General features: G+C 37.9%; 2 protein-coding genes across 3 annotated transcripts; one reads left to right on the top strand and one right to left on the bottom strand.

Annotated features, from left to right (window-relative positions):
* Positions 1–1715: 1715 nt before the first annotated feature.
* On the top strand, positions 1716–16353 carry LOC143883311 (receptor-like protein 4). 2 transcript variants are annotated; one of them, XR_013252357.1, is made up of 9 exons: positions 1716–1978; positions 3155–4210; positions 8961–9108; positions 11820–11891; positions 12194–12265; positions 14894–14965; positions 15056–15133; positions 15294–15458; positions 15756–16353. XR_013252357.1 is itself a non-coding variant. In XM_077386659.1 (9 exons), exons 1-9 carry the CDS (start codon positions 1912–1914, stop codon positions 15875–15877), a joined length of 1869 nt encoding a protein of 622 aa, XP_077242774.1. In that variant the 5' UTR covers positions 1718–1911; the 3' UTR covers positions 15878–16341. The 2 variants fall into 2 exon arrangements, 1 of the variants encoding a protein (XP_077242774.1); XM_077386659.1 differs by having other exon boundaries at positions 1718–1978; positions 15277–15458; positions 15756–16341.
* A 1147-nt stretch (positions 16354–17500) lies between these two features.
* Positions 17501–26157, bottom strand: LOC143883312 (nitrobindin heme-binding domain protein). The gene is made up of 4 exons (XM_077386661.1): positions 25856–26157; positions 23779–23919; positions 21139–21207; positions 17501–17864 (listed from the first exon to the last, which is right to left on the bottom strand). Exons 1-4 carry the CDS (start codon positions 26000–26002, stop codon positions 17745–17747), a joined length of 477 nt encoding a protein of 158 aa, XP_077242776.1. The 5' UTR covers positions 26003–26157; the 3' UTR covers positions 17501–17744.
* Between the last annotated feature and the right edge of the window lie 502 nt (positions 26158–26659).

Below are 26659 nucleotides of genomic sequence, written 5' to 3' on the forward strand. Positions count from 1 at the left end.
TTTTTCTTTGGAAAGTAGGTGAGAACACAGTATAATTTCTTTGAAAATAAAAGGGGTGTATCTATCAGAATAAGGTAGTGGAAATACCAATACTTGGTGAAACTGGAATCGTCTAAACGTGACAAACACTACGGCCAGACCTTAGCATTATAATACAGAAATTATCTCATAGGAAATGATATATCCGCCCCTTATTTTTACTTGGGACAGCCCCCGCTAGGGCCGCTAGTGTATTTACGACTACACGTTTACACTAAAGGGGGCTGTCCCAAGTAAAAGAGAGATATGAATATATCACTTCTCTTGCCTCCTCACGCGTACTAAAAGTCTATAACACAACTGGGACCTGGCAAACGGGTGGGTCGGGCCGGGTCAACCCGCGGGTGATGGGGGTGCGGGTCACACAGGTCGGGTCAGGAGATGACCCGCATTTTTGCGGGTCAGAATTTTGGTGACCCGCGCGGCCCGCGGGTGGGCCGGGTCAACCCGTAGGTCACCCGCAAATTGAAACAGTAGTTTATTTTGGAAAATATTAACACTGGATTTTGATGAAGGGGTATGGCAGGCACCGTGGGATGATCCAAACCGTCCATTAGATGGCCCACAGCCTAAATAGGTTGTGCCCCAAAAATCATTTCAATAAGTTGATCCTAACCCTCCGATCTATAGAGGGTTAGGATCAAGTGATCAACCCTCTAACATTGAAATCGGAGCGTTGGGATCAACCTATGGTGCTAGCCACAACCTATTTATATTCTATGGTGCCAGCCATAACCTATTTAGGCATCAAACTCTTAAAAAATAGATTAGCATGACAAAATCACCATAGATTAGCATAACAAGATCACCACCCTTTAAAAAGCCAAGTGACTTGTGAGTGCCCGCGGGTTGACCCGACCCGACCCGTGTTTTTGCGGGTTGGGTCACCCGCAGGTTAGTTTTGACGGGTCACTAAAACTCAGACCCGGTGCGGGCACGGGTCGCTTTTGCCGGGGCATAGAAGCCAGCCTTTAAATTCGACTTCCCTTCCTAAAGGCATAAGAGATTTGATTGACATGGAGGAGCCGGCTGGGAATACATTTCGCGTGGGTCCCGCTCCGTTGACAAAGATAAAGAAATACGGCGATTTTTGTAATTAGCCCGACGATCGCGGCACTTCCACGTCAATCCCAGGCAACCTTGCTCGATATTTTAATTAAAAAACTACATGAAATGACAAAATTACCCTCCCTTCAACCCATATCACGTCAATCCCAGACCCCATGCAAAGGCATGCGGATGGTGGGACCACCTATCTAGAGCGTTCATCAATTGGGTCTCACCTTAGATCAATGGTTTCATCAAAACCATTGATCAAGAGATCAACGTCTAATTTGAACCCCACATGGTCATCTTGTGATGACCATTAGATCAATGGTTTCATCAAAACCATAACAATCTCGTGAAAATTACCCCAATCAGACAATCCTAACCGTTCATGCTTTATTAGGACCATACAAGATCAGAACAATTTTATGCCAATGACAATCTATAGTGGGCCCACCTAATAGACGGTTCAGATCTAAAATCCAGTCATCCACATGTCTCGTGCGCATCATTTGCGCCATAATAGACGCAAGAGTATTGGTGTCAATTTAAAAGTCTAGACGTTGGGAGACAAGTCCACTTCATTGCCGAATGTCTCTTGTCTCTCCTTTTCAAAACCTCTCAGAAGAAAAAGGTCAAAAGAAAAAAAAAAAAAACCCAACACCCACCAACTCACCTACTAGTTTAGAAACCTTTCAGGACAGTTAAATCCCTGTTCCACGACATACAATCCATTTCAAATACTAAAAAAGGTCAGGGCCTGTTTCAAGAAGGGAAGAAAAGCAGAGGAAAGGAAGAGAGGACGAGAGAAAAAAACAGAGAAGAATGCTTAATCACCTCATCCTCTTCCATCTATTCCTTCTCCCTCTCTATGCTGCAGCTCAAAATAATGGTAAGCAATCGATTCAAACCCTCTTTCCATTTGTATTCTATTCTCTTTCTCTTGTTTTTCTCTTTGCTTGGAATATTACTAAGTGATATTTGTAGTATTTAGGTGCATTTGGATGTATAACTAGATTGCAAACGTGGGTCATTTAGATTGGAATTTATGTGTAAATTGTAATCTGGTAATGCCCGTATTTAACCCAAAATGTGAATTTTATGTACATCTCTATGCACAAGAATTGTGCAGAAAGAAGATGAAAATCACCGTCTTCAACGTGTTGAAGAAGAACACCGTCTCCTTTGATAAAAACCCTTGAATCCACAAGGAAATAAGAGAAAAAAACCCATCAAAAAAAGAGAAGAGAAAAACCTTGAATCTGCAAGGAAGGAAGCAAACTGAATAAGTTTATTCAATGAAAATCTAATCCCGATATATACCATATATGTCTATATTTTTATAGACACCAAACGGTCCAAACTCACTAATAATTCATATTCAACTCTTATTAGGACTAGGACTCCTAACTTATCCATAACTCTTAATCCCGATACAAATAAAACTAATAAACAAAATAGTAATTACAATAAATCTAAAGAAAATAACAATATTTTTCAGCATTCTTTGATTTTTGCTTATCTGTCTACAAAATCTTGAGATTTTGGAATGTTATACGGAACCAAGCCACAAGATAATTTGTAATCTGGCAACCTCGAAATGCAATTTGGGTCCGTAAATTGCATTCAAATCCTCTTCCCATTCCATCCTCTGCTCCTTCTCTTGCTTGTTTTCCACTTTTCCTCTTTGCTCTGACTATTACTAAGAATGTGATATTTGTAGTACATGGGTGCGTTTGGATGTACACCCAAATTGTAACCTTGGATCTATGTAGATTGTAGTTTCTGTAAATTGCAATCTTTCAAGGCCCATACTGCATATATGCTCTCTATCTGTCACAATGCTTTGATTTTAGCTTCTGTCTACAAAATGTTGGGACTTTGGAAGATTATGATCCTGAAACCACGAAATAATATGCAGAAGCATGTAATATAAATATTTTTTCCTTTTTCAAGGAAATGAAAAGGCAAAATTCCATAATTTAGAGGAATGTAGTTACGTTTGTTCATTAACTGGTCTCGCGTTGTTGGTTTCATGGCGATTTGAATGAATTTACCTTTCCTGCAGAACCATTTGCCCTTCGTATAAGCTGCGGATCTCTTGAGAATGTCCATACCATCCCAACCAATACTGTCTGGCTCAAGGATTTTGCTTACACAGGAGGGAGGCCTGCGAATGCATCACGTACAAGTTACATTGTTCCTCCACTTAACACGCTTAGGCTTTTTCCTCTTTCTGATGGTCCAGAGAATTGTTATATCATTAATAGCATCCCCAGTGGCCACTATTCGGTGCGTGTCTTCTTTGCTTTGGTCAAAGGATCTAATCTTGAAAATGAACCTCTATTTGATATTTCTGTAGAAGGAACGCAGTTTTATTCCTTGAGATCGGGCTGGAGCAGTAGTGATGAGTTACCATTTGCAGAAGCCTTGGTATTTGTTACGAATACTTCTCTCTCTCTTTGCTTCCATAGTACTGGTCATGGGGACCCATCCATTCTTTCGATTGAAGTTCTTCAAGTTGATGATAACGCATACAATTTTGGCCCGCAGTGGGGTAATGGAACAATCCTTAGAACAGCTAAAAGAATTACTTGTGGTTCTGGGAAGTTAGCGTTTGATGCAGACTATAGTGGCAATCACTGGGGTGGGGATAGATTCTGGGCTGGAATTACAACATTGGGCCAAGGTTCTGATAAGTATTTATCCGTTGAAAATACAATCAACCAGGTTTCGATTCCTCCCAACTTTTATCCAGAAAAGCTATACCAGTCAGCAATTGTTAGTACTGATAATCAACCAGATTTATCGTTTAGTATGGATGTGGATCCCAACAAAAACTACTCAATCTGGTTGCATTTTGCTGAGATTGAATCAGGAATTACCAGTGCAGGGCAAAGGGTGTTTGACATACTGATAAATGGTGATGTTGAGTTCAAAAATGTTGACATTATCAATGCCACTGGGGACCGTTATTCAGCTCTTGTGCTAAACAAGACTGTACTTGTGAATGGGAGGACTCTAACAGTAACCATGCAACCAACAAAAGGCAACCACGCCATCATTAATGCCATTGAGATCTTTGAGGTCATTGCCATGGAGTCCATAACTTTAGCAGACGAAGGTATGCATGCCACCTTATAAGGTACTGTCTTGTTTTAGCTTTCACTTTGAAGTGACATTAGAGATGGCTGCATGGGTATCTTCATTTTCTATGGTACCTAAGATACGATTATGCTCTTATTTGTAATCTAAAATACTTAAATTACTTAAGCTGACCTGCCAATCTTGCTTTGACATAATTATGTCAATACTCTTACTTAATCTGGTTTTGCATCTTTCAATCTGGAGTTATGTTTTCTATCTGCACTTCAATAAAGTCATAGATTTCACGGAACCTTGTATAATACTGTTGGTTTTACTGTTCATAATCAACTAAGATATATTTACCTGAGAACGTGGGTAAAAAGAAGTGGTCAAACAACTTGAAGTGTTGTATCTCTAAATTGACGCCGCGATTCTGAATCCACATTTGGGTCAGAAGACTCAGAATGAACCGAATTTTCATTCAACTTAGAAGTGATAAACTTACATATACAAATATGGAGTTTGAATATGATAAAAACACCCGTGCACAACCAAAGAAGTCTAGATGCTAAAATAACCCATAAAGGATGAGCTCATTACAATTAGACCGTATCAACCAACATATTTTATCATTCCTCTTCAAGCTGAAGTGTAAATCCACCATATCTGGCTTGCTAATAAAAAGATGAATTTGTCAAGCTGAAGAACTTTCTTGAGTGCTCTGCTCAAGGATCGTTGCTTCTAAGGCAAAAGATCTTGATAACTCGTTTATTCACCTGCTCCCTATGAAGTGAATGTCAACCTCTACATCTTTGGTTCTTTCATGAGTTTTACATTTGTAACATTAATACTAGTGTGGGAATCTGTGCCCTCTGCCTTGAGGCAGGGAATCTGTAAATCATCTCTTCAGTCATTGCAAAATAGCTAGAGATTTGAAATAAAGTGCTAAGCAGATTTGGAATATGTGGGGTTTTCCTTGCAAAACTCATTGATCTCTTTCGGGGACGGTCGGTGGTTCCATGTAAGAAAAAACGAAAAACCTTATGGAATCTTTCTTTCTTGGTGGTTACTGGGCGCTTTGGAAGGAAAGAAATGCTCGAGTGTTTAAGGAGATTTCAAAATGTCCCGCCTTTCTTTTTGTCAAAGCAGTTGCCTTAGTGCTCTCTTGGGCAAAATCTCTCCCTCGTTTTAGATTTGTTTCCGCTTATGACCTTTGGGAAAAATGGAGAGAAGTTTGTTGCAGTGTGGAGTCCAAGAAAAAAGTGGTTCAAGAATGGGTCCCCACTCCTCTTGGCTTTTTAAAACTCAACTTTGATGGTCCCAGTTTAGGAAACCCCTGCCCGACTAGGGTTGGGGGAGTTTTGAGAAACGAGAATGGAGAGGTATTATGGTCCTTCACAGGCCCCATCGGAGTGGCAGATGCTACGGAAGCAGAGGTGCGCACAGCTTACCAATCGATAAAGTTGGTGGCGAGAGATCGTTTAAATAATGTAGTGGTGGAAGGAGATTCGTCGAATGTCGTTCGATGGCTAAAAGTAGAGCAAAACCCTCCTTGAAGATTTGATAGGCTATTCGATGAGATGTTTGATTGGGTGAGATCTTCATCGGTAGTGTTCCAGCATGTTCGTCGATCTGCCAATAAGGTGGCGGACTTCCTAGCTAGAGATGAAGTGTCCAAGGAGGCTTTGGCACTCTTTGACTTCTTGCAGCCCTGACCCCTCCCGCCTCTTTTTTTTTCTTTGAATTGTTTAGCCATGCTGTATTGCTTTTGTCTTTTCTTGTATCGACCATCTCGGTCTCTCTTGCTTTCAATAAAATTGGCTACCCTTTTCAAAATAAGAAAACATCAATATATGAGCTGAGAGCTTTCTTCAACCTTTTCATGCAAATGAGTTTACCGGCTAAAGTCGAATATTATATGATCTTGTCTTCCACACTAGAATAGGACAATGTCCTGGTTTCTTCTTTTCCTATAAATTAAATTTCTTCACATAATGACAACCCATATGTAGATTTGATCATTTGGTAACCCGATGCAGTTTGCATTCTATAGGGTGCAATAAAGAGGTTGATTCTAGCAATAATAACTTTGCTACAGCCTTTCTATTCTAGGATTTGATAAACAACTCTCAAGCTGAGCCTTTTCTGCTGTTGCATTCTTTATAAGATAATTGGCACAGGTGCAGGTGTAAAAACCACAAATACAATGAAAAAAGTAACCAAAAGTCTTGAACTCTTGATCGCAAGATAGGTTGAAAAAATTATACATACTTTTGAAGAAGAAAGGGGAGAAAAGGGCCCTTTTTCTTATTTCAATTACCTCTCAAAACTACTCAAAACACCCTCCGCAAAAATCCAAAAGAAAAAATTCATGAAAATGGTGCCGACCACTAATAGTTTCATCATGTCAGATGTATATGTAAGCCTAAGGTCATTTTGGTCATTGTGATTATCTCTCTTATATAGAATAGCATGTGAGGGGGAGCTAGTCTCCAACTCATTCATTCTTCTTCTCTCTAAACATTAACATGGTATCAGAACCCTGGGGTTATGGTGCCCTAGGGACCACCATTGGGGGGCTTCCCTCTCCTCTCATCTTCCCACGCTCTCTCTCTCTCTCTCTCTCTCTCTCTCTCCGCCTCCTCCCCATCTCTCTCTCTCTCTCTCTCTCTCTCTCTCTCTCTCTCTCTCTCTCTCTCTCTCTCTCTTCATGCCCTAATGACTTAGATTGTTCTTCTCTATTTTCTTTCTCTTGTTCGCGGCTCCGCCTTTGTTGCCCATGGACACCTTATCTTGATTTACTTACAGTGTATGATTCTTTCGGAGCCGCGTTGTGCGTATTTTCTCATCTAGTTGTCTCTATTTTACCCTCTTTTTGAGTCAAATTGTGGTGGGGTAGTCTATCTTTTTTTATCTCCTTTGTCTTTATGGATCATGTTATTGAGAATCCATCTACCGACACGACCCATGGGGTCCGTACGACACCCTCCCCTTCGGCTCCTTCATCGCCAATCTCTGTGGATGGTTCATTCCCACAGATGACCTCTGTCAAACTAGATGGGACAAACTATGTTACTTGGAAGGTTGAAAGGTTGCAGTCAAGACCTACCTCGTTGCTCATGGCAAGGCCCACATTATTCGACATGATCCTCCCTCCCCCCCACACCCACCCACGGATCCCATATATGATCGGTGGGAACAAGAGGATGCCCTAGTCCGTATACTACTGTGGTAGAGTATGTCCTCTCATATTGCTGGCCCCCTGATGCTTCTTCCTACATTCAAGCAGGTTTGGGATCAGACTACCCTTCTTTATTCCGGGGTGGCCAACATTAGCCGTATCTGTTCCACATATTCTGAGTGGATACGCTTTCGCTGTGGCGACATATCTACTACCGCCCACTATAGTCAGTCTGTCTCCCTCTACCGGTAGCTTGATGTATTTATGCCTCTCAATCAGATCTTAATTGTTGCTGCTCGTCAGCGGTACCAGATGCGTGTTGTTCATTATCTCGAGAGCCTAAATGAGCATCCTTTATCGAGAGGAGGGATTCATAGATAACTTGTATATCCATCACAAAGTGGCACACAAGATTTGATTGGTGATATTATCTTGTTGGTTGACACTTTATGGATTGGATTATAAGATTGGTGTGACGTCGGTGACACAGGCAGAACTCTTAGGAAAGTGATCCCATACGTGACAATTTTGTTTATTTGAGTGGATAGAAATAAAATGAATCTTCAATGAGAATATAAAATCTGTTGGAGTGATAATAGCAGAGATAAAAATATCTATAACTAGGTGGGCAAGGGTGAAGAAGATTTTGGGGGATTATCGATAGATGATGTTATTGGAAGACAGAGTCAATGAGTTGTGCTAAGATAGTGAGGGTGGAACCGAGGTGGAATGCCCGCTCCCCCTAACACTATTAACCTCAACATTGATGGTAGCTATATTGAAATCTGGGTTTGATTGGTGTTGGTGGGGTTTCTAGAAATGTCGTGGAGAAATTATCAAGGCATCTTCCGTTCTGAATGGGAGTTCAGCTTCAAATGAAGCAAAAGTGAGGTCTCCCCTTGCTGGTTTGCGTATTTTTAATGAGTAATTAATTTGTATATTGGTGGTGGAAGAGGAATGAAAGACTAATCATGTGGGCCACAAGATCTTCCAGGCTTGGAGATTAGTGAGATTCATCATGGAGGTGCTAAATCTTTAGTAGAGGTTTTTCCTCAATGTTTACATATATTCCAATATCTTCTATTGAGACAATGGGCATGGGTAGAGCTGGCCTTGTCATTTGGTAACCTGACTCCATTGTAGTGAGCATGGACACCGTTTTGCTTTTTTTTTTTTGCTGTAATCTTTCTTGGTTTTTGGAACATCTTGTTCCATGTTATGGTTCAATGTTTTATCTTTTGTCTAATAAAGTTGCAAATGTTATCTCTAAAAAGCAAAAAAAAGAAAAAAGAGAACAAAAGCATTCTTAGATGCTTCCAAAGGAGGCTTGAGGTTGGATCCATCAATCATACCTGACAAAGTTTTATCTCTAAAAGGAAAAACAAGGCATTCTTATATGCATCCAAAGTAGGCTTGAGGCTGGATCCATCAATAATGCATTACAAAGTTATTACGAAAAGATTTTTTTTTCTAAAATACTGGCTCATTCCGTTTCTAAATTTCTGTATTTTTTTTTTTTTTTTTGGTTAATGATTTTAGAACTTGGCCTTCCAGGCAAAATGTTTATGAACAGTTGTTAACCTATCTGTTTTTTGTCCATTTATAGTTATGGCTTTGCAAACTTTGAAGAATGCCTTGGGGCTTCCTATTCGTTTTGGATGGAACGGTGATCCATGTGTTCCTCAGCAACATCCTTGGAGTGGAGTGGACTGCCAATTTAACATAAATATTGGCAAATGGGTCATTGATGGACTGTAACCACTTAATCCTCTCTATTTAGTACCTCATGGAAATGTCTTTTGATAATTTTTCTTCTCATGTGGCATAAACAAATCCTAGTTGCTTCATTGCATTCGATATCATTTTATCTTCACGCATGTACTGTTAATGTAACCGTAGTATTATTTTCCTGTGTAATTTTGAACTGTTAGCCTCTTAATTTGTAAATCGGAATTTGAAAAAGGTTAAATGCTGGTTATTTACTAGATACAATTAATTATATAACTTATTGTATGCTTGACATTCTTTAATGATAGTCGCATTCTGAACTGTGTTGTTTACTGGTTTTTTTTTAATGGTGAAGAATTTTATTAAAAGGGGGCAAAGGCCCAATAACCCATATGCTCAAAGTATAAATTGTGTTGTTTACTGTTTGAGTTTGGTAAAGATGGCGCCACATAACTGGATCTCACCCAGCAAGAGGTTGCTTCCATTAATATTTGTGATGGAACAAGTCGAATTGTATAAATTTGTTGAAATTCAATAAAACAAAGAAATTATTAACCTAAAAACACAAAAGGATTTCAAGATTGAAAACCAAAAGATGCCTCCATGATTTTGAAAATGGATTTCCATCCTTTTTCATGTGCATTTATAAGAAAGTTGTTGTATATACAACTCATCTGTAAACATCTCTGCATCACACATGTTTCCAGTGTTCTTTTATAACTTAAATAAATCACATCAGTAATCCAAATAAGTTATTGATATGAGTAGCTACTTTATCAATGTAGTTACAAGTGCATGCATGGAACGAGTTTTCCAATGTTTCAAGATGGATGTGCATTATAAATCGAGATCAACCTATGTAGCTGTTCATTCGAGATCCAAAGTTGGGAGTAAATTTGGCATTGCCATTTTTCTTTAATGGCAGAAAGCTTCATTAAAAACAAGAAGAGACCGAGATGGTCAATATAGAGGATAGGGAGATAACAAAGAGAAGAAAAATACATAGAAAACCCTCATCCCTCCCAGCGGGGGCATGATAAATGCAAAAGAAAAGGATATCAAGGAGAGAGCAAATCAATCAGCTCTAAACCCTCCTTAGAAACCCCGGCCGTGGCCAGCCTATTGGCATCCCCATTGGCCGATCTCCTAAAATGATGGAATAAGGCAGAAGAGTCTCCCACCTGATCTTGGATCTCATCAAAGAATGGGGAAAATCTCCACAGAACGCCATGCGAACTCCTAATCCCTAAATCCATGGAAATGCGGCGTTGCCTTTCGTTCACTTTTCTGGTTTTTGGCTGGAGTTGGGTAACCTTAACTTTGAAAAGAAATTCTCTTCCCTCCCTCTGTACTAATAAACTTCTTCATCAACCATTGGTCTCGAAGATACAAATTATCCACCAAAATCTCACCCTAAATTCTGCCCATCCTATATTAGCTCCGCTTGACATCACCCTTAATTCGACCCATCCAATATTAGCTCCTATTGGTATATTTAGAAGTTTATAGGATTGTTGAGCTCCACCAATTAGTGGAGCTCAACAATCCTATGAACTTGGCAAAGCAAGAATCTGAACATGGTGGTAAGGCCAAGATAAGAAGCTGAGTATATACCAGAGGTTTTAGATGATGTGGCTTAAGAACCTGACGTTGGAAATTAGTGTCATATCATACTGAAATGCCATGCAACAATCAGGTAGCAATTTGTATCTCTACCAATCCCATTCTTTCAGGAGTGAATGAAACATATTGAAGCTGATTATAATTTAGTGAAAGAAAAGGCTGTTTCAACCTTAATGAAAATATAGTTTGAGCTCTCATAATTAATGCTCAATGAATTTATAATCTCTTATATCCTATGCTCAGATGAGGAACCGACATTGTTCCTATGTTGGTAATTTATAATCTCTCTTTTCTAATACTTAATAGAAAAATCTTGTGATGAAGATATAAGAGAGTATATTCTTAGAAAATGTTGTTCAAAATAAGTACGCCTAGGAGAAGGAAGGGAAAAAAGAAAATGGAAAAAAAAACATGTGTCAAAATTCACAAATCCTTGTCACATTTCATACCACTAACATTATTACATGATTGGAGGGTGTGTTTATACAGCATGTTTCTAACCAAAAGTCCCGGATGTCCTCCATCAATTGCCTTTCATACCAGTAACACAACCTTGATAATTGCAAATTCATATGTGTACGGTTGGATTGCAAATTCAAAAGCCTTTGTTATTTCACTTTCCAATGTTACTTGTGCTGAAAAATGCAATATACACACCTTTTCAACATAACATGTTCCTCTTCTTCTTCTGCTTGCTTCTTCCTATACTTCCTCTTTGTTTGTGCATGCCATTTAGGCTGTTTAAGGCAGGTTTTGAAAAAATATTATTTATTTATTATCATAAATGGAGAATCTGGTTTCCTAATTTCTGCTGGAGCATTGCTGGCTTGCTGCCTATATGCAAATATTGGCACAAGCGCATATGTTAACAAAAATTAGTACATTAGCTTACTGATTGACAAACACATGTAACAAAGTTAGATTCTTCATCATTATCTACACCAGTATATAATGCTGATAATTTTCTGGTTTATAGTTGGCAGCCATTTTTTAAATGTTTTATCTTGCCTTCATATTGCACCCTCAAAGGTTTACTTGATGGAAAAGCTGTAATTATTTATATCGTTTATCATGTTTTTTAATCTTTGAGTAACTATAATTTACCTCTGTGCAGAGGTCTTGACAATCAAGGTCTGAAGGGTTTCTTGCCAGATGACATATCCAGGTTACGTCATTTGCAGAGCATGTATGTTCATCTGAAAGTTTCCCCTTGACTTTTCTACCGAGGCCTTGAATAATAATGTGCATCCTTATTTCTCCTAATGTTTGGGAGGATTATATACTACATCAGTGGCTTCAGTTTGTTATACACTGACATGCTAGCATCACTACACATCACAGTACCTTTTGCCCTTGATATAATTCTTGGTAGATATTGGGTACCCACCTGAATTATGATAGATTACTTAGTGGGTTAGCTTTTATCACAATTCATCTCTATATGTTCCTTCACAGCTCAATGTCTCCATTTCCGGTGTTTTTGTGTAGAAATTTGAGTGTGAACAACATTCACGGGGTCATTCCATTCTCACTTGGCACAATTGCTGGGTTGGAAACATTGTAAGTACTATGCCTACTTTAAATTACTCACTTTGGTTTTCAGATGTAAATTTCTGTCTTCCCTTTCTTTTGAAATAGTATGCATGGCTGTCATCCATAATATTTTACAAAACGCCTAACGTCTAAAGAGATTACTAGTGCTCATTATAATTCCTTTTGTTATTTGTATTTCATTTTTACGTGGAAAATTTGTTTGGTGGAACAAATTGAATGATGACTACTCTCTCAAAAATTGTTTTGCTACACATATCAGTGGGCTGTGATTAAGGACTTAATCATTTGCATAGAAACTTAGATCCCACCATCCCGTCAATTTTGACATCCACTTGTCACACTAAGGTTCCGTTTCATGTGTAGGGGTGTCAACGGATCCACTTCGGGTCGGATCCACCTCTGTCACAGTCACGATCCATTCAAATTCCTTATCGGTCGGGTCGGAGTCGGATTGTTCTTCGGATCCTACTTTCCACGTCGTGATCACGATCCATTTTAATTCGGACCGTCCATCGGAGTGTCCTATTGTGTCCCACTAAGCTAAGTAAACAATTAATTTTTAAAAAAAGAGATAGATGGCAGTCCACTATTAGTGTGTCTCTATGCATTTTCTTCAAGTAAATTAAAAATTTATCTATGTGTATAATAATGCTTGTAAACAATAAAACTAATCAAAATTACTTACACAAATTTAATCTATGTGTATAATAATGCTTGTAAACAATAAAACTAATCAAAATTACTTACACAAATATAATGTATAACTATTACAAAGAATATGATGAATAAAGAACCAAACTCCTCTCTATTTTCCTTCATGAAAGTTTGAAATGAAACGACTGAAATGAGTGAAATCACATTCCCATCCGATTCATTAAGTGATAAGAGAGGTTTTGACCAAAATACCCTTCATAGAACGGTTAGCATTAACAAAATTTGGAGGGTATTTTTGTAAACCATTTCAGATCATGACTATCCAATGGGCATCTGTGGCGTGCCCATACACAATCCAAAATTTTTCGAATCCCAGATTTGATGATCCGAAATATGCCCATGTATCCTATTCATATGTTAAGATCCCGTTCATTAACGTTCGGATTCGGACGATCCATCGGACCGTCTGGATCCATTGACACCCCTAAGAATGTGTACTTCTACCATTTAGCTCTGTTATTATGCCAAAATTAGTTCCAATTACCAATGGTGATTTTGATATTCCAAGATGCGGATTTTCATCTTTGGTTGATTCAATGTGGCATATCTAAATGAAATTTATTAGTAGTGAGTATCCAGCATGTAATGTACAATTAAGGTAGGATATAATGGAGTAGCAAGGTGCTGTTTATTCTTCTTCTGTTTTTTTTTTTCTTTTGAATGATTTTAATCTTCTTCTGTTATTAAACACATGGGTATAATCCTCTCATTTAATTATCTGAAACTTAAAAATGTGATTTTGCGTTTTAGGCACCTGATATTTTCCTAAAAACCTCTCTCCTCTTCTCCCATGAAACCTTCATGATATCAAAATCTATATTATCCTGTTTTTTGTAGTTCACTAATTGCAAAATCAGGCCACCAGGCCAGAAAGGAATTAGTAACCTCAAGACTCATAGAAATTAATCTCATACAGTGTTTGATGACTATGTGCTCATATGGCTGATGCCAATAGTCATATAACTGACATCATCTGTGGTTGGGAAACTTCTTGTTTGAAATGTCTCAGTATATCAATGTTTTCCAACATTTTTTTAGATTTTTTTGATGCATTGGATGATTTTTCAATCCAATTGCAAAAACCCTAAAGCAAAGTGCTGTCGCTTTTTTATTTTTTTTCACAGCTTTTTATTTTTCCATCCAATTGCAAAAATAAATTGGAGGATTGGGAGCAGTAGGGGGCATAGGAACCAACAAAATAAATCGGAGGATTGGTAGGCAGCAGTTTCCTCGGCACCAATTAACGAACCCCCACCCCCAACTCCGCGCCCATTACCTTCTTCCCCTCCTGTTTCTGTTTTCTATGGGTCCATCCTTTCCAATGGAAGATGAGTGGCGCCAATCGACCAACGGTCGTGGAACATACATTGGGCCCAGCCACTATAAATCCCCAAAGCTTATAATTCTAATATGATGTGATCCTGAGTGGAGAAATAGAAGATAGAGGAGAAAAAGGAAGAAGAAGGGGAACATAAGAAGAATAAGAGAAGAAGAACAACAAGAATAGGAGAAGCGAAGAGGGAGAATAGAGGACAAAGAGGGGAAGGAGAAAGAGAGAAGGAAGAAGAAGAAGAAATCCACCATTCAGGCCAACTGGTGAAATCACACCATTCAAGAAATCACACCAAAAAAGTTGTTGAATGCATATTAAAAAAGAAAACAATAGTATCTATAGTAATAAAAAATAGAAATAACTAACAAATTTTGCTAAAAAATAAAATATGTAAAGAGCACATACATAATTGCGTTTCTCGTATGACTTTCTATCGCTTCGCCAATTCTTGTTTCCCCTATATTTTTTCTCCGTGTTTCCTGCGTTTGAATTAATACTTTGATTTATACTTTAATTTCTTTCATTGATTTTAAGCTACTGTGCCAATGATACTTCTAAATGATTAACTTTACATAACTGGTTTGCAGAGACCTATCTTACAACTTGCTCAGCGGTTCAATTCCTGAAAGCCTTGGCCAGTTAACATCGTTACAGAGACTGTAAGCATCATTTGTGAAACATCTGATTACTCGTGAAGTGGTTGCAGGAAAGGCAACTGAAATAGTTATTCTGATTAATTCATGGTGCAGGGATCTTAATGGGAACTTTCTATCCGGAAGAGTACCGGCAACACTTGGAGGGAGGCCTCTCCACAGAGCTAGCTTCAAGTGAGTTGTCATTTTCTCTCCAGTATTTATCTTTAATAAGTGAAAGTGCAAGGGTATTACAGTATTATTCATATTTAGTCGTCCGTACTGTGAAGTAAGACATACTGTGTTATGTGAAGTTTTACTTACTGTGGTAAGTACAGTTTTACTGGTAATGCAGGCCTTTGTGGTGTACCGGGACTACGTTCTTGTGGGCCCCACCTTTCTACAGGTTCTAAGATCGGCATTGCATTCGGAGCATTGGTAGTGTTTATAATCATCCTCATTTGTTCAATATGCTGGTGGAAAAGACGGCAGAACATTCTTCGAGCTCAGAAGCTTGCTGGTAAGACATATAAATGTTCATACAGATGTATTTTATTTCATGCAATTGTATGTGAGCACAGTATTCGGGCGTCTTTGGATACCTCTAAAAATTATCTGTATATGATCTTATATGCAATTGGTTTTGAAGTTAAATATGATTATTTACAAATAATTGTTACAAGCCTTAGAAATGATCTAATGTCTCATTTTCTAATAAGATTGAATTAAAAATGCTCTTTCTGAAACTAAGAACCAATTTTTGTGGCATTCAAAGAACTTAATTTGTAAGAAGATGAAGGCGTTTGTCATTTTGCAGCAAGAGAAGCTCCGTATGCGAAAGCGAGGACTCATTTTGTGCGCGACGTGCAAATGACTAAGCCCCGCTTTCATGATCAATCTCGAACTCATGCCGAGGATGGGCCCCGGTTGCTCTCATAATTGAACTGTCATTTGAATCAATTTTGTTCCATTCTTACAAAGTATCCGGGTTCTTGCTTAGCCCTCACTGTTCTCTTGGTTCTGGCATCTGTTGAGCTTTCATAGAAGATGAATATTTTGGAGAGCCCCTTGCGGAATCTTGTAGGGTCTGTTTGATTGTGCGTAGTCTCAGAGTAGTGGAATAAGTATTCAACAGGTAGGAGACAAGCATTGATTTGCCTGGAATTACCTCGGAGAACAGTGGTAGTACTGATTCTTGAGAGGTCTTGATGTTCCTTAATCTTCGTTGGGTGATTTATACAGGCTGTAATTCATAGATGTAACGGAGAATCTCTTGTATATACTGGTTTGATTCTCATGTTCTTTCTGAACTTCTCAATGCTGGTTTTGTATATGAGTAAGCTTTGATTTCAGTATGAATTTCCTGGAAAAGTTTGGAAAGGAAAAATATTTCCAAAATTTCCTACTTTATTTATTTACACAAAAAAAAAGAATAACTTGAACCAATCTGATTCAATTTTTACGAAGAGAGGGGTTTCAATTTATGATGATATACCTCTAAATAAACCATAATCATATTATTTTCCTCTAAATTGTGGAAAGAAAAAGATTTCAAGAGAAAAAAATTTTTGTAATCCAAGTACATGTATACTTCATATTTCGATATAACTATTAAATATCTTGTACAAGTTAATTTCCATAACTATTAAATACGTTATAGCTATACATTTCTTTAGAGGAATTAAATACCTAAAAATTTTAGGCTTTGAGCCTATTTTTATCTCGTAAAATGTAATCACAAAAGCAAGCACTTTTTTGCCTGAATAATGTTTGCGTGTAAGATAAACGAAGAGTGCAAGAATAAAGAGAAAAAACTAAACCAAGATTACAGATATTTAGGGGTGAAAAATCGAGGATCTCTAACACAGATCTAGACACCCTTGCCTGAGCTAGCATGTCTACCTCTCCATTTGCTGATTTCTTTTACATGGTGGATTTGGACTAAATGACCCTCTTGGTTAAGTAGTATTCAGTTGCGCGGCAATCCGCAAGAAGATTAGCGGAAGATGTAGGGGTGTCATTACCAAAGAGTGTGGAAGAGAGAGAGAGAAAAGAATAAGACAAGAATCTTTTCCTAATCTTCTTCCCAAATTTCACCAAAATAGTAAAAGACGAGGAGAAGATTAGATGAGGGAACATTGCCGGCACGTAGGAAAAAAGATAACAATGATTTCGGGAGGTTGTCTGGTGGTCAAAGGGAGTTTGGACAACCAAACATGCTTTGGGCGGATCTTCGAAAGATCATCAGCGTTTTCAAACGCCATTGATCTCCGACATTTGAGCAACCAAACAGAGCATTAAGGATCTCATCAATGAACTCTGAAAATCTCCAAGAGTAAGAAGATTTCCCACTCGGAAGTTGTATCTGCTTTGGATCAAAGATCTCAAAGCGAGGTGGGCAAAGTCTTCAAAGTACCCTTTTGAAGAATCACAAGGACAACACTTTGAGATCTTTGATCCAAAGGTCTTGATCCACAATTTCCTACACAACTTCAAGGTTGGGTTGCTAATGCCTGCAAGGTAAAAACATGTCAATCTCTCCACTACTTCCGATCTATAATCTCCATGCAAATTGTGGGGAATTTAACCACATGATATGTGATCTACATGTACCAAATATTCAGCTGAAACTAAGGACCTCAGCTTTCAATGAGTAAACCAAATTATGCATTCCATGCCAAAACACAGTAACATCCATATTATCGTTTTTTGAATGATAACATCCATATTATCTTAGGTGAAAGCCTTCGTGTTGGATGCTGGGGCACATCTTTCTTTCTTTCACCCAACTTCGAACATAAACGTATCAAATCTTCCTCAGCAAAGCTTTTAGATGTGGTTGAAGATTGGTCAAATTTGTAGCCATCTGAACAACATATGATAATTCACCATTGACCATCTCGAAAACCCGAGATACCTCTTTCACCTGCCAAAAGAAAGTGAGAGTATTTCAAGGCCAGCCTTGATCTTTACCAGCATATTTGGTTTCACACCTTTCAATGTGAATCAGTAGTTGATGATGTAATAATAACATGCATGCTAGAGGTGAAACTTTAATTTGTCAGTTTGAGCTTTTACTTAATCACGCCAGGTTTGGGATGAATCTAATTCATTTTTCAGCAAAAGCTCAATCCAACCCTATGTTGCAATGGGCCCGGGTACATGCGTTGGAATCCAACACGGGTACTGAGTGTCGGATTTGGCTAATACCATAAAAGATTTGTAGATTCACCAATATATTTTAATCAATTTTAATTTTAATTCTTTTACGTGTTAATATGGTTATAAAAGATAATATATTGGGAATTTTGGTAGGTTAAGTAAATATAATGTTTTAGTTTCATATAAAGACTTAATATTAGAATAGATAAAACTCAAAACATGTGATAATTATAAAGTTTTTGTAGTAGGATTTAGGAAAAAACAGATAAAAGAGAACTACAAGTGTCGTAGTGAATCCAAGAGTATCGGAAATTGACAGGACTATGTTGCCCATTCAGAAGAATCCATGTAACCTAGATCCAACCTGACCCAACTTACACATTAGGTCTGCAATCAGCGTGAAAAAAGTATCTTAACAATGGATGGTCATTCCTAAATAAAGAATTTTTTGTTTTGAAAGGTAACATTCCATTCCATAAGACGAAACTTACATAGATTAGGAGACGAGTCGTCCTTAATCAACAAGCTTCATAATTACATAAAAGTAAAACCGATGGCAAATACATTAACAAAAGTGGATACGGGACTCATCAACTATAAAGTCCATATCCGCCCGCCTAGCCCCATCCTTTGCAAGAGTGTCCGCCGTAGAGTTTGCACTTCTACGCCTGTAACTCGTAATTTTCTGTTTTTTTTTCTGAATGAATTTATTTTATTACGAGCCAAAAGCTCTATGACCGATATAGTCACAGAACAAAACTAAAAAGAAGCAAAAAAAGTAAAAGGAAACAAGATAAACAAATGCAAAATAATATCCAAGAGCTCCTCAAGGAGCAAGGTGATCAAACGGCTCAAAAGTCAAACGTCACTCTATCCATACCAGTCTAAGCGAGATGGTCTGCCTCACTGTTTGCTGACCGCATGGCAAAGCCGTGGAATGACCCTCAACCATGGTTTTAAATTTCGATTTCAGTACCGGTTTCGGAATTTCGGCCGAAATTTTGTAACATATATATATTTTTTTTAAAAGATTTCAATTTCTCGAAATTTCGGACCGAAATTCGGAATTTAGGGAAATTTCGGTTTCGGTCTCCACCGAAATCCGAAATTTCCCGGATTTCGGTCGAAATTTAAAACCATGCCCTCAACTATGTCCTGAAATCTCCTCAATGGCACCAATCAACCTCCAAGGATAACTGACTATATCACTCACCCACAGAATAACATTGAGGGAACCACCCTCAACAATAAGAACATCTAACTGTGACTGGTCAACAAGCCAAATCCAACCGAGCAAAGCCTAAAATTTGGCCTCGTTAGAATCCTTCTCACTAATAGGCCAAGAGAATGCCCAACTGATCCCATCATCACAGGTCCTAAGAAGGCCAACAATGCCTGCAGGATCTGGATTTCTGAAACTCGAACCATCAAAATTCTTCAGAAGCCTGGGGGGAGGGTCCACCAAAGATGCGACACTCCTCACTAAACCAGCTCAATCGAATCACCTTCCAGAATCTATGGATGGAGGTCAATGAGATACAGGTGAAGATGCGGAAGTTTGTAGGCCCGTGAGCTACCACACAGAAAATATGCTGCTATATACTGGAAACTTCTTTAGTCACCCCATTAAAAACTCTTTTAGACAAGATTAAGCATAGCTGTACCATTCAGAAAAAGAAAAGAAAAGATAAAGCATAGCAGATAGAAACAAACTCCCAAGAGCTTTGCCTTTGGCAGGTCACGGAGCAAAGGCCCAAGACTCAAAAAGATCAGCAGTATATGACCAGGAAAAACCCAACAAACATTGAGCTAAGCAAAGATGAATAACCACATCTCACGAGTGAAATTACAACACAAAAATAAATGATCCACATACTCCAAATCATCCAAGCATAGAGGTTGATGATGAACTTCACACAACTTTCGAGACAATCCACAATGAGGATCTTATCAAGGCACGCCGTCCAACACAAGGATTAACCCTATTGGGAGCAGGGGCCTTCTACCCCCTCCTAGAAGCAGCAACAGTCGATTGTGACATCAACTGTCTATAGAATGACTTAACATTGATTTTCCTTTTGAGGCCCGATTCCAAACCCCATTATCTTTGCTTTGCCTTTTGATGTAGATTGAATCCAGTCTAGGCAAAAAAGGCGACCCGGTCAACCACCAACTCAAAGAAATGTCTTCAAAAATACACTTTCCAATCCACTAACTCGTTCTACTTGCAGAAAGAAGAACCTACGTTGGCCCATTTTTCGAAAACACCACTATAGAGCCCCATGAAGTCCATTTCCAAGGGGTTGGACTTACACCAGATGCCATGCCAAAACCAGATTTTGTCTCACCTGCCAATTCTAGGGTGAATCCCTTCCCGAATAGAAACCTTGGATTATACTCATCTGAAGACTCCCAACCCCCAAAGTTACATACATAATTCACATTAATGATCATTCTCCAGAGACAATCACTATCCTCTCCAAATCTCCAAAGCCATTTCCCAAGTTATCGCCTTATTCATCATTCTAAATGATCTAATGCGGAGACAACCCTCCTCCGTGGGATGACAGAGCTCTACTTCGCTAAGTAATTGATATTTTCGTCTGTCCTCAAAGGAAGTTTTGTTGGATGACAGAGCTCTACCAAGCTCTACCTTAGATTATACTCAATCCCAGTTTATTTAACATCTTCTAAAATTGTATACAACTGTAGTTTCCATTTATTAACAACTGAAGGACTAAACATAGCTACCTAGTGTAACACAGAGATACACTACGCACAATCATGACAATAGAGGCAACAAACAAATCTTAAACTTTGGATTTCAAGATGGCTAATCAGATCAAATAACTAGAAATAGAAAAATCAGATTGTTCTCTATATTACTTCGAGGTAGACTGGCCATAGACTACTTCTGGAAGAGAAATTAGTCATATAGTGATTAAAATGAAAACAGTTACATGCCATGAATCCAAAACTAGACAAAGTATCATAAGAACTTTATATGGATGTGCTTTATAATGCTCAATGTAAATTACCTTCGATGCATTCCCAACAAGTTCACTTTGAAGCTTCACAACTTTATTTCCAGAATCATAGGTCCCTTTCTGAAAGTAATAAATAATAAAAGTCAAAATCATATAATAAACCAAAAAATAATTATGCAGGAAGCCAGAAACAACTAAGGAAACATCATAAAGAGTTTTACTGTTTAACAACAGAAAACAACTTACATGGTTGAATAATCTAAGTTGTACACTATTTATTGACTCTGTAATTGTTGCCAAACTTCACTGAAGCGCGCACGCGTGGGCACACACGCAACACATGGACCATTAAGTATATTTTACAGAAATGATTGGGAATTCACTATAAATAACATAATATCTTGTGATTCTCAGGCTTCAAGAAATGAGAAGCAGAACAGCATGGAAGATGTTAGCTTTACTCGATGGTCAAACAAAACTAAATAACTGGACCAAGCAATGAAATAAATAAGCAACATGCTATTTTTTTTAATGGCATGCTAGATGCTATGGTTGAAATAGCAAATATAGTAAATTCAAATCAATGAACTCTCTAATCGTTTTGGTAGACAAGTATACACTGCATGTTGAACATGAAAGCTATTGGATCAACACTTTGAGAGCCATATTACTGTGAATCTGTTACTTACGGATAGTTGGCCATGAATATTCTGACATGGATTTTGTACAATCAAGATTTGCAATAATTGTAGGAATATCGTGTGGACACATGTCCACACTCCTTTAGACACTTTTAAATGTACCGCTAGAAGTGTTAAACTTAACGTGGGCATGTGGACACGTTTTTGTACCATGTCAAGTGTAACATTCTGTTTTACTATTGAATATTGAGTTTACCTCTTTTATTATTAACTCTTCTTTTATTATAAAATCTTCTTTTAGCTCTTCTTTAACTAATATTTGTTGTTATATCCCCTCCCCTTAACCTAAAACCCTAAACAAACTCTTATTCCAATACTATATTCATTGTATCATATTTGTTTCCCTTTCTCGTTGTATATTAGAGATGGAAGAAACCTCTAGACTAAATTAATGGATGCATTGTTACTTGATAATCTCATGTTTGTTTTAAATTATAGTTGATTAATTCTAAGATTTCTTAGTTTATTAAATGAATATCATATTTATATTGTTACAAATGATAGTAATCACTAATTTTATACGTATGTACGTGTCACCATTTCTAGATTTTTAGATGTTGCCCATCTTCATCAAACCTCAACACAGGAATCCGAATCCACAAACCATGATTAAATTAAAAGTAATGAGAGTAATCACTACTTTCTATTTTAGCCGTGTCCCTGTTTCTAAATTTTACACTCCGTGTCCGCGTCGACACGTGACACTCGGGTCTGTGTCCACAAATCATACCTTAAATTAAAAGTATGCTTAGGGACTAAGAATGGAGTGCTTGAAAAAACTACGGAAAAATACATAACATAGAATTATGTTGCAGGGAACTCATATTTATCCCTCTGCCATTGCCTACTGATGTGTCTCTCTTTGATTTTGGACCGCTCTCCTGCTACTGTCAGATTGGACTTTTAGCCATCAATGAGTTAATCTACATTTCTCTTAATGTTTCTTCTTCATTGGTGGACCAAAAAGGAAAAAAACTCTTATTTCTTCAATTCTTTGTTGATTGAAGCCAATAAACACTATTCTTTTGTTTGTCAGATAGAACAAACAACCCTGTTTTTCATGTTAGACATCCTTTGATCATCAGTTGTCTTCTACTCTTGCCTACTTCTCTTTTATTCTTTGGGCACATTTAGTAGAATTATCCTGTCAATTTTCCTCATTTATGTTGTTTGTCTTCTTCTCTTTGCCGGTCCCTTAAAAAAATGTGTGAGCATGTTACAAATGAGCAAGGATTGCATGCCACTATCATAATCTTTTGCATCCTCACTTGATTCCACATCAAGTAACCATTGCTCTTCGCCAAATGATCACCTGGTTGACAAGCTCTTTGTCAGAAATTGAAACGACATCATTTAAGTGTTTATGATGACGCTTCTTCTTGGGAGTAAACATAGCTGGCATATATGAATAAGTATCTTAAAAATAAAAATAAAAAACAGAGTTCAACACATCCACCGCACATGGAACAGAAAGCAAATTATGCATCTATGAGCTCTAGGGGCTATTTATGCTCATGTGTATCAGAATTAAGGTGTTTTTTGGTCATTTTACTTTCCCTTCAATAACATATAATATCTATATATGTATTACATTTCTCACATATGAGAAAATGTGTTTGCCATTATTAAATCAAGTATTTCAATATCATTGAAATAAGTAGGCTAGTACCATTTGACTATAGAAGATTCCCTTTGCCATGCTATATTGAAATCTTAGCTCTCATGTTAGGGCCAATTAACTACAAATTATCAAGCTAAAATCTCAATTAAATAGAAGAGGGCATCAATACCATTCACACTGAAAAGGTCATTTGTAACACTATTAAAGCCAAAAGTTCCAGCTTGCCAATCAAAAAAAAAAAAAAAGCCAAAAGTTTTACATCTCTAAATTTCATAGATGTAATGGGTCATGACTCATGATCCTTACTTTTCACCATAATACAGAATCAGTTGCCACAAATTATCCAGTGACAATTTGTGACAGAAGTACCTGAACCTCCACAAGACCAGTGCTCTGAGCAATTACAACTTCAATTGAACCATCAATTTTTGGCCGCCAATAACCACTCTCCGCATGCATAGGCTCTCCGGAGGCCAATTTCCAAGTCTTTTGCGAATAAGCTATTACAGGCTGGTGACAATAAATAAAAGAATAATCATCCTTAGAAAAAAATAGTTGGAAGTACAGGCAGTGCCAATCTAAACGTGAAACTCCAAAGTTTTCCACAATGACAAGGAGAAATAACTTTCGTTTTAGATATGTACAGAGCAGACAATTTTAGTGAGTTTCTATACTAGCAAACAAATAAGTGAAATTGCATTTGTGAGGACCGTGATTTAGTTAAAATATATGGCACTACCCACATTGACAGTGATCCAGATAAAACATGAATGCTGTTCAAGAATATATTCACATGCATACAGAACGAGATGATCTTGTTATATCTCATTCCCAAGAAAAGTAACAAGTCAATACTTTGATTCTATAGAAGATAAAGACTTGAGTGTGACATCTTCACAAATACATCCCTTCAAATATCAACTCCATCACTACATGGTAAATTTGAAATTTTGTTTTGCATCCTTATTTACAGAATTTCCACTCAAACATTAAATATTTCCACCGAAATTTTCAAAATTACCACCAAAATTTAAAGATTTCCACCGTAATTTCTGAAATTTCCACGGAAATTTTATACATTTCGGTGAAAAACTTAAAAAATCCAAAATTTTCACAAAGGTTTTACATGATTTCAGCCGAAATTTCCACCAAAACTAAAATATTTCGGTTTCGGTGGTGGCCGGAGGAACCGACATTTAAAACCTTGGTTTTCCAATGGTCATGGATGAAGGAAAAAGAAAAGCTTCTAGATGATCCATATCAATATCAACAGGTTTTGAGCGGTTTCATATACCTGACCATGAAGAGACTTGGCTTGTGCTTACTGTTTAGTTGTTACATTGACAAGCCATTGCATGTAATATTGAGAAAGTCTCAATTGGAAGCTTGTTATCAAATACTTGGATATTATCAATGCGTGTTTAGGGAAGGGAACACTTCTAGTTCTGCCCGTGCTTAGCAGTAGCATTGACAAACCATTGCTTGGCATTGCAGCCTACACTAGTGGGAAGTTGCAGACTGGATTGGGTTCGCAGATGATCAACAGTCAATGACTGGATACATTGTTTACATGAGGAGAAGTTGATGGAATCCGTACTCAACTCGACTCAACTAAGCCTTCGTCCCAAACCAGTTGCATCAACTGCATCAAGTTGATGCAATTGTAAAGGCAAAGAAAACAACTTATTCTAGCGACAGATCTGATTACCATGCTGTGGCAGTCTCAACCAGTAAACTCATTTGGGACTTTGGGTGAAACATTAGGCCACGTTTGGATACCCACAAGATTTAGATTTGGATATCCAAACGTGGCCTTAATGAAAACTACTCCTATAGACATTCATTGGTCTAATGAGAGAGCCATCGGCTTAGACTCACAAATATGGTGCTCAACATGCACAAGAGGTGAGCTCCACTCTAATTTGATAGATTATTTCTCTATCCATGACACTGCATCCACCCTAAACCCATGTAGCATATGTTGGATATTTTCAAAATATTTATATAAAAAAAAAAAAGAAGAATGAATTTTTTTCAAAGAGACACTTCTTTTTTGTGAAATGGTATTTCCGTTTAAAAGACATTCGTGTTGTGAAAAGGCATTTTGATTATTCAAAAGACTTATTTTAAACGAACGGGTACTTTCATTTGAATGGGTACCTTCATGTCTTTTTATCTTTTACAAAAGAAGGCTTAGGATACCAATTTGCCCCAACACAACATCTAAATTACAACACTTGGGAAAGATTGAATTCCTCAATTCATGTTAAATTTCATTAATCGGTTCAAATGTCTTTTTACAGACTACTAGGAGACTAGGAGTTGTAACAACCAAGAGAAATAAGAAGAAAGAAAGTATCAATCAAAACAAAAGGGGTGTATATATCAGACCCTGAATCAAGAGAAGAAGATAGTAAAAGAAAAAGTGAGAGATGAGAAATTTTACCTTGCCAGAGTGGGAGAAACTAATCTCTTCCCCATATTTGAAGGAGTTAATGGTAGGGTAACCTCCTTCACCTTGGCCTCTCCATGTGCCCAGCATGTATGAAAGAGGGGCGATTGCTGGATGCAGAGGAGGACCACCTTCAGTCATCTTTTCCTTCGGTTCCTTTGCTAAACCAGTCCTTGTATTTTTTTTTCTTCTTATTTGAGTGGAAGAAGATACCCTATGTCACTAGACGGCTACTTCTAGTCCTTGAATTTACCCTTTCTCTTGTTTTCCGTCGTATCACTCGTCCTTGCTTTAATGAGCATCGATCGCAGCAAAGACATTTCTTAACCCGGGCGAACTGGGACAGTAGTTTTGTTCGTTCCATAATTTGATATTTCCACACCCCTTGTTATTAGAGACATAATGTAGGATGTTCGTCCAAAATGTTATGAAAGTTCTATTCGTTATCAGGGGTGCAACTCTGGTCGGGTTCAGTACGAAAAAAAAAAGGGTCGGGTCGGCTTCAGGTTGAGGGCTGGGCAAGGAAGCTTGCCAAGCCCAAGCCCAAGCCCAAGCCCAAGGAAGGAAATACACTAGAGGGGGCTGGCTCAACTGCTCAAGGAAGGAAAGAGATTCAATTGATGACTTCCGATGTAAATCATTCATTTGATAGTCCCTGACATGGATGGGCGGGGCCTACCACAAGTCTTTTTCATGGGATGATCTTAACCGCGCTATAGAAAACTTTTCTTCCCCGAGGACATCCCACCCTTGTCTTCGGTTGATAGCTAAACCCCAAAATAATTAAGCTTTCAAATA

This window comes from Tasmannia lanceolata, unplaced genomic scaffold, assembly GCF_043159265.1.
Source record: "Tasmannia lanceolata isolate RefF3 unplaced genomic scaffold, GAP_Taslan_0.1 ptg000008l, whole genome shotgun sequence".
Taxonomy (NCBI): Eukaryota; Viridiplantae; Streptophyta; class Magnoliopsida; order Canellales; family Winteraceae; genus Tasmannia; species Tasmannia lanceolata.

Bases quoted from the DNA above. Each gene is read 5' to 3' on its own strand.
- LOC143883311 (XM_077386659.1), top strand. From the start codon at position 1,912: ATGCTTAATCACCTCATCCTCTTCCATCTATTCCTTCTCCCTCTCTAT. The intron at 11,892-12,193 runs GTATGTTCATCT...GTTTTTGTGTAG, and splicing joins TTACGTCATTTGCAGAGCAT to AAATTTGAGTGTGAACAACA. The intron at 15,134-15,276 runs GTGAGTTGTCAT...TGGTAAGTACAG, and splicing joins CTCCACAGAGCTAGCTTCAA to TTTTACTGGTAATGCAGGCC.
- LOC143883312 (XM_077386661.1), bottom strand. From the start codon at position 26,002: ATGACTGAAGGTGGTCCTCCTCTGCATCCAGCAATCGCCCCTCTTTCA. The intron at 21,208-23,778 runs GTACTTCTGTCA...TATTACTTTCAG, and splicing joins CTGGTCTTGTGGAGGTTCAG to AAAGGGACCTATGATTCTGG. The intron at 17,865-21,138 runs GTAATTTACATT...TTCTTTTGGCAG, and splicing joins TTGTTGGGAATGCATCGAAG to GTGAAAGAGGTATCTCGGGT.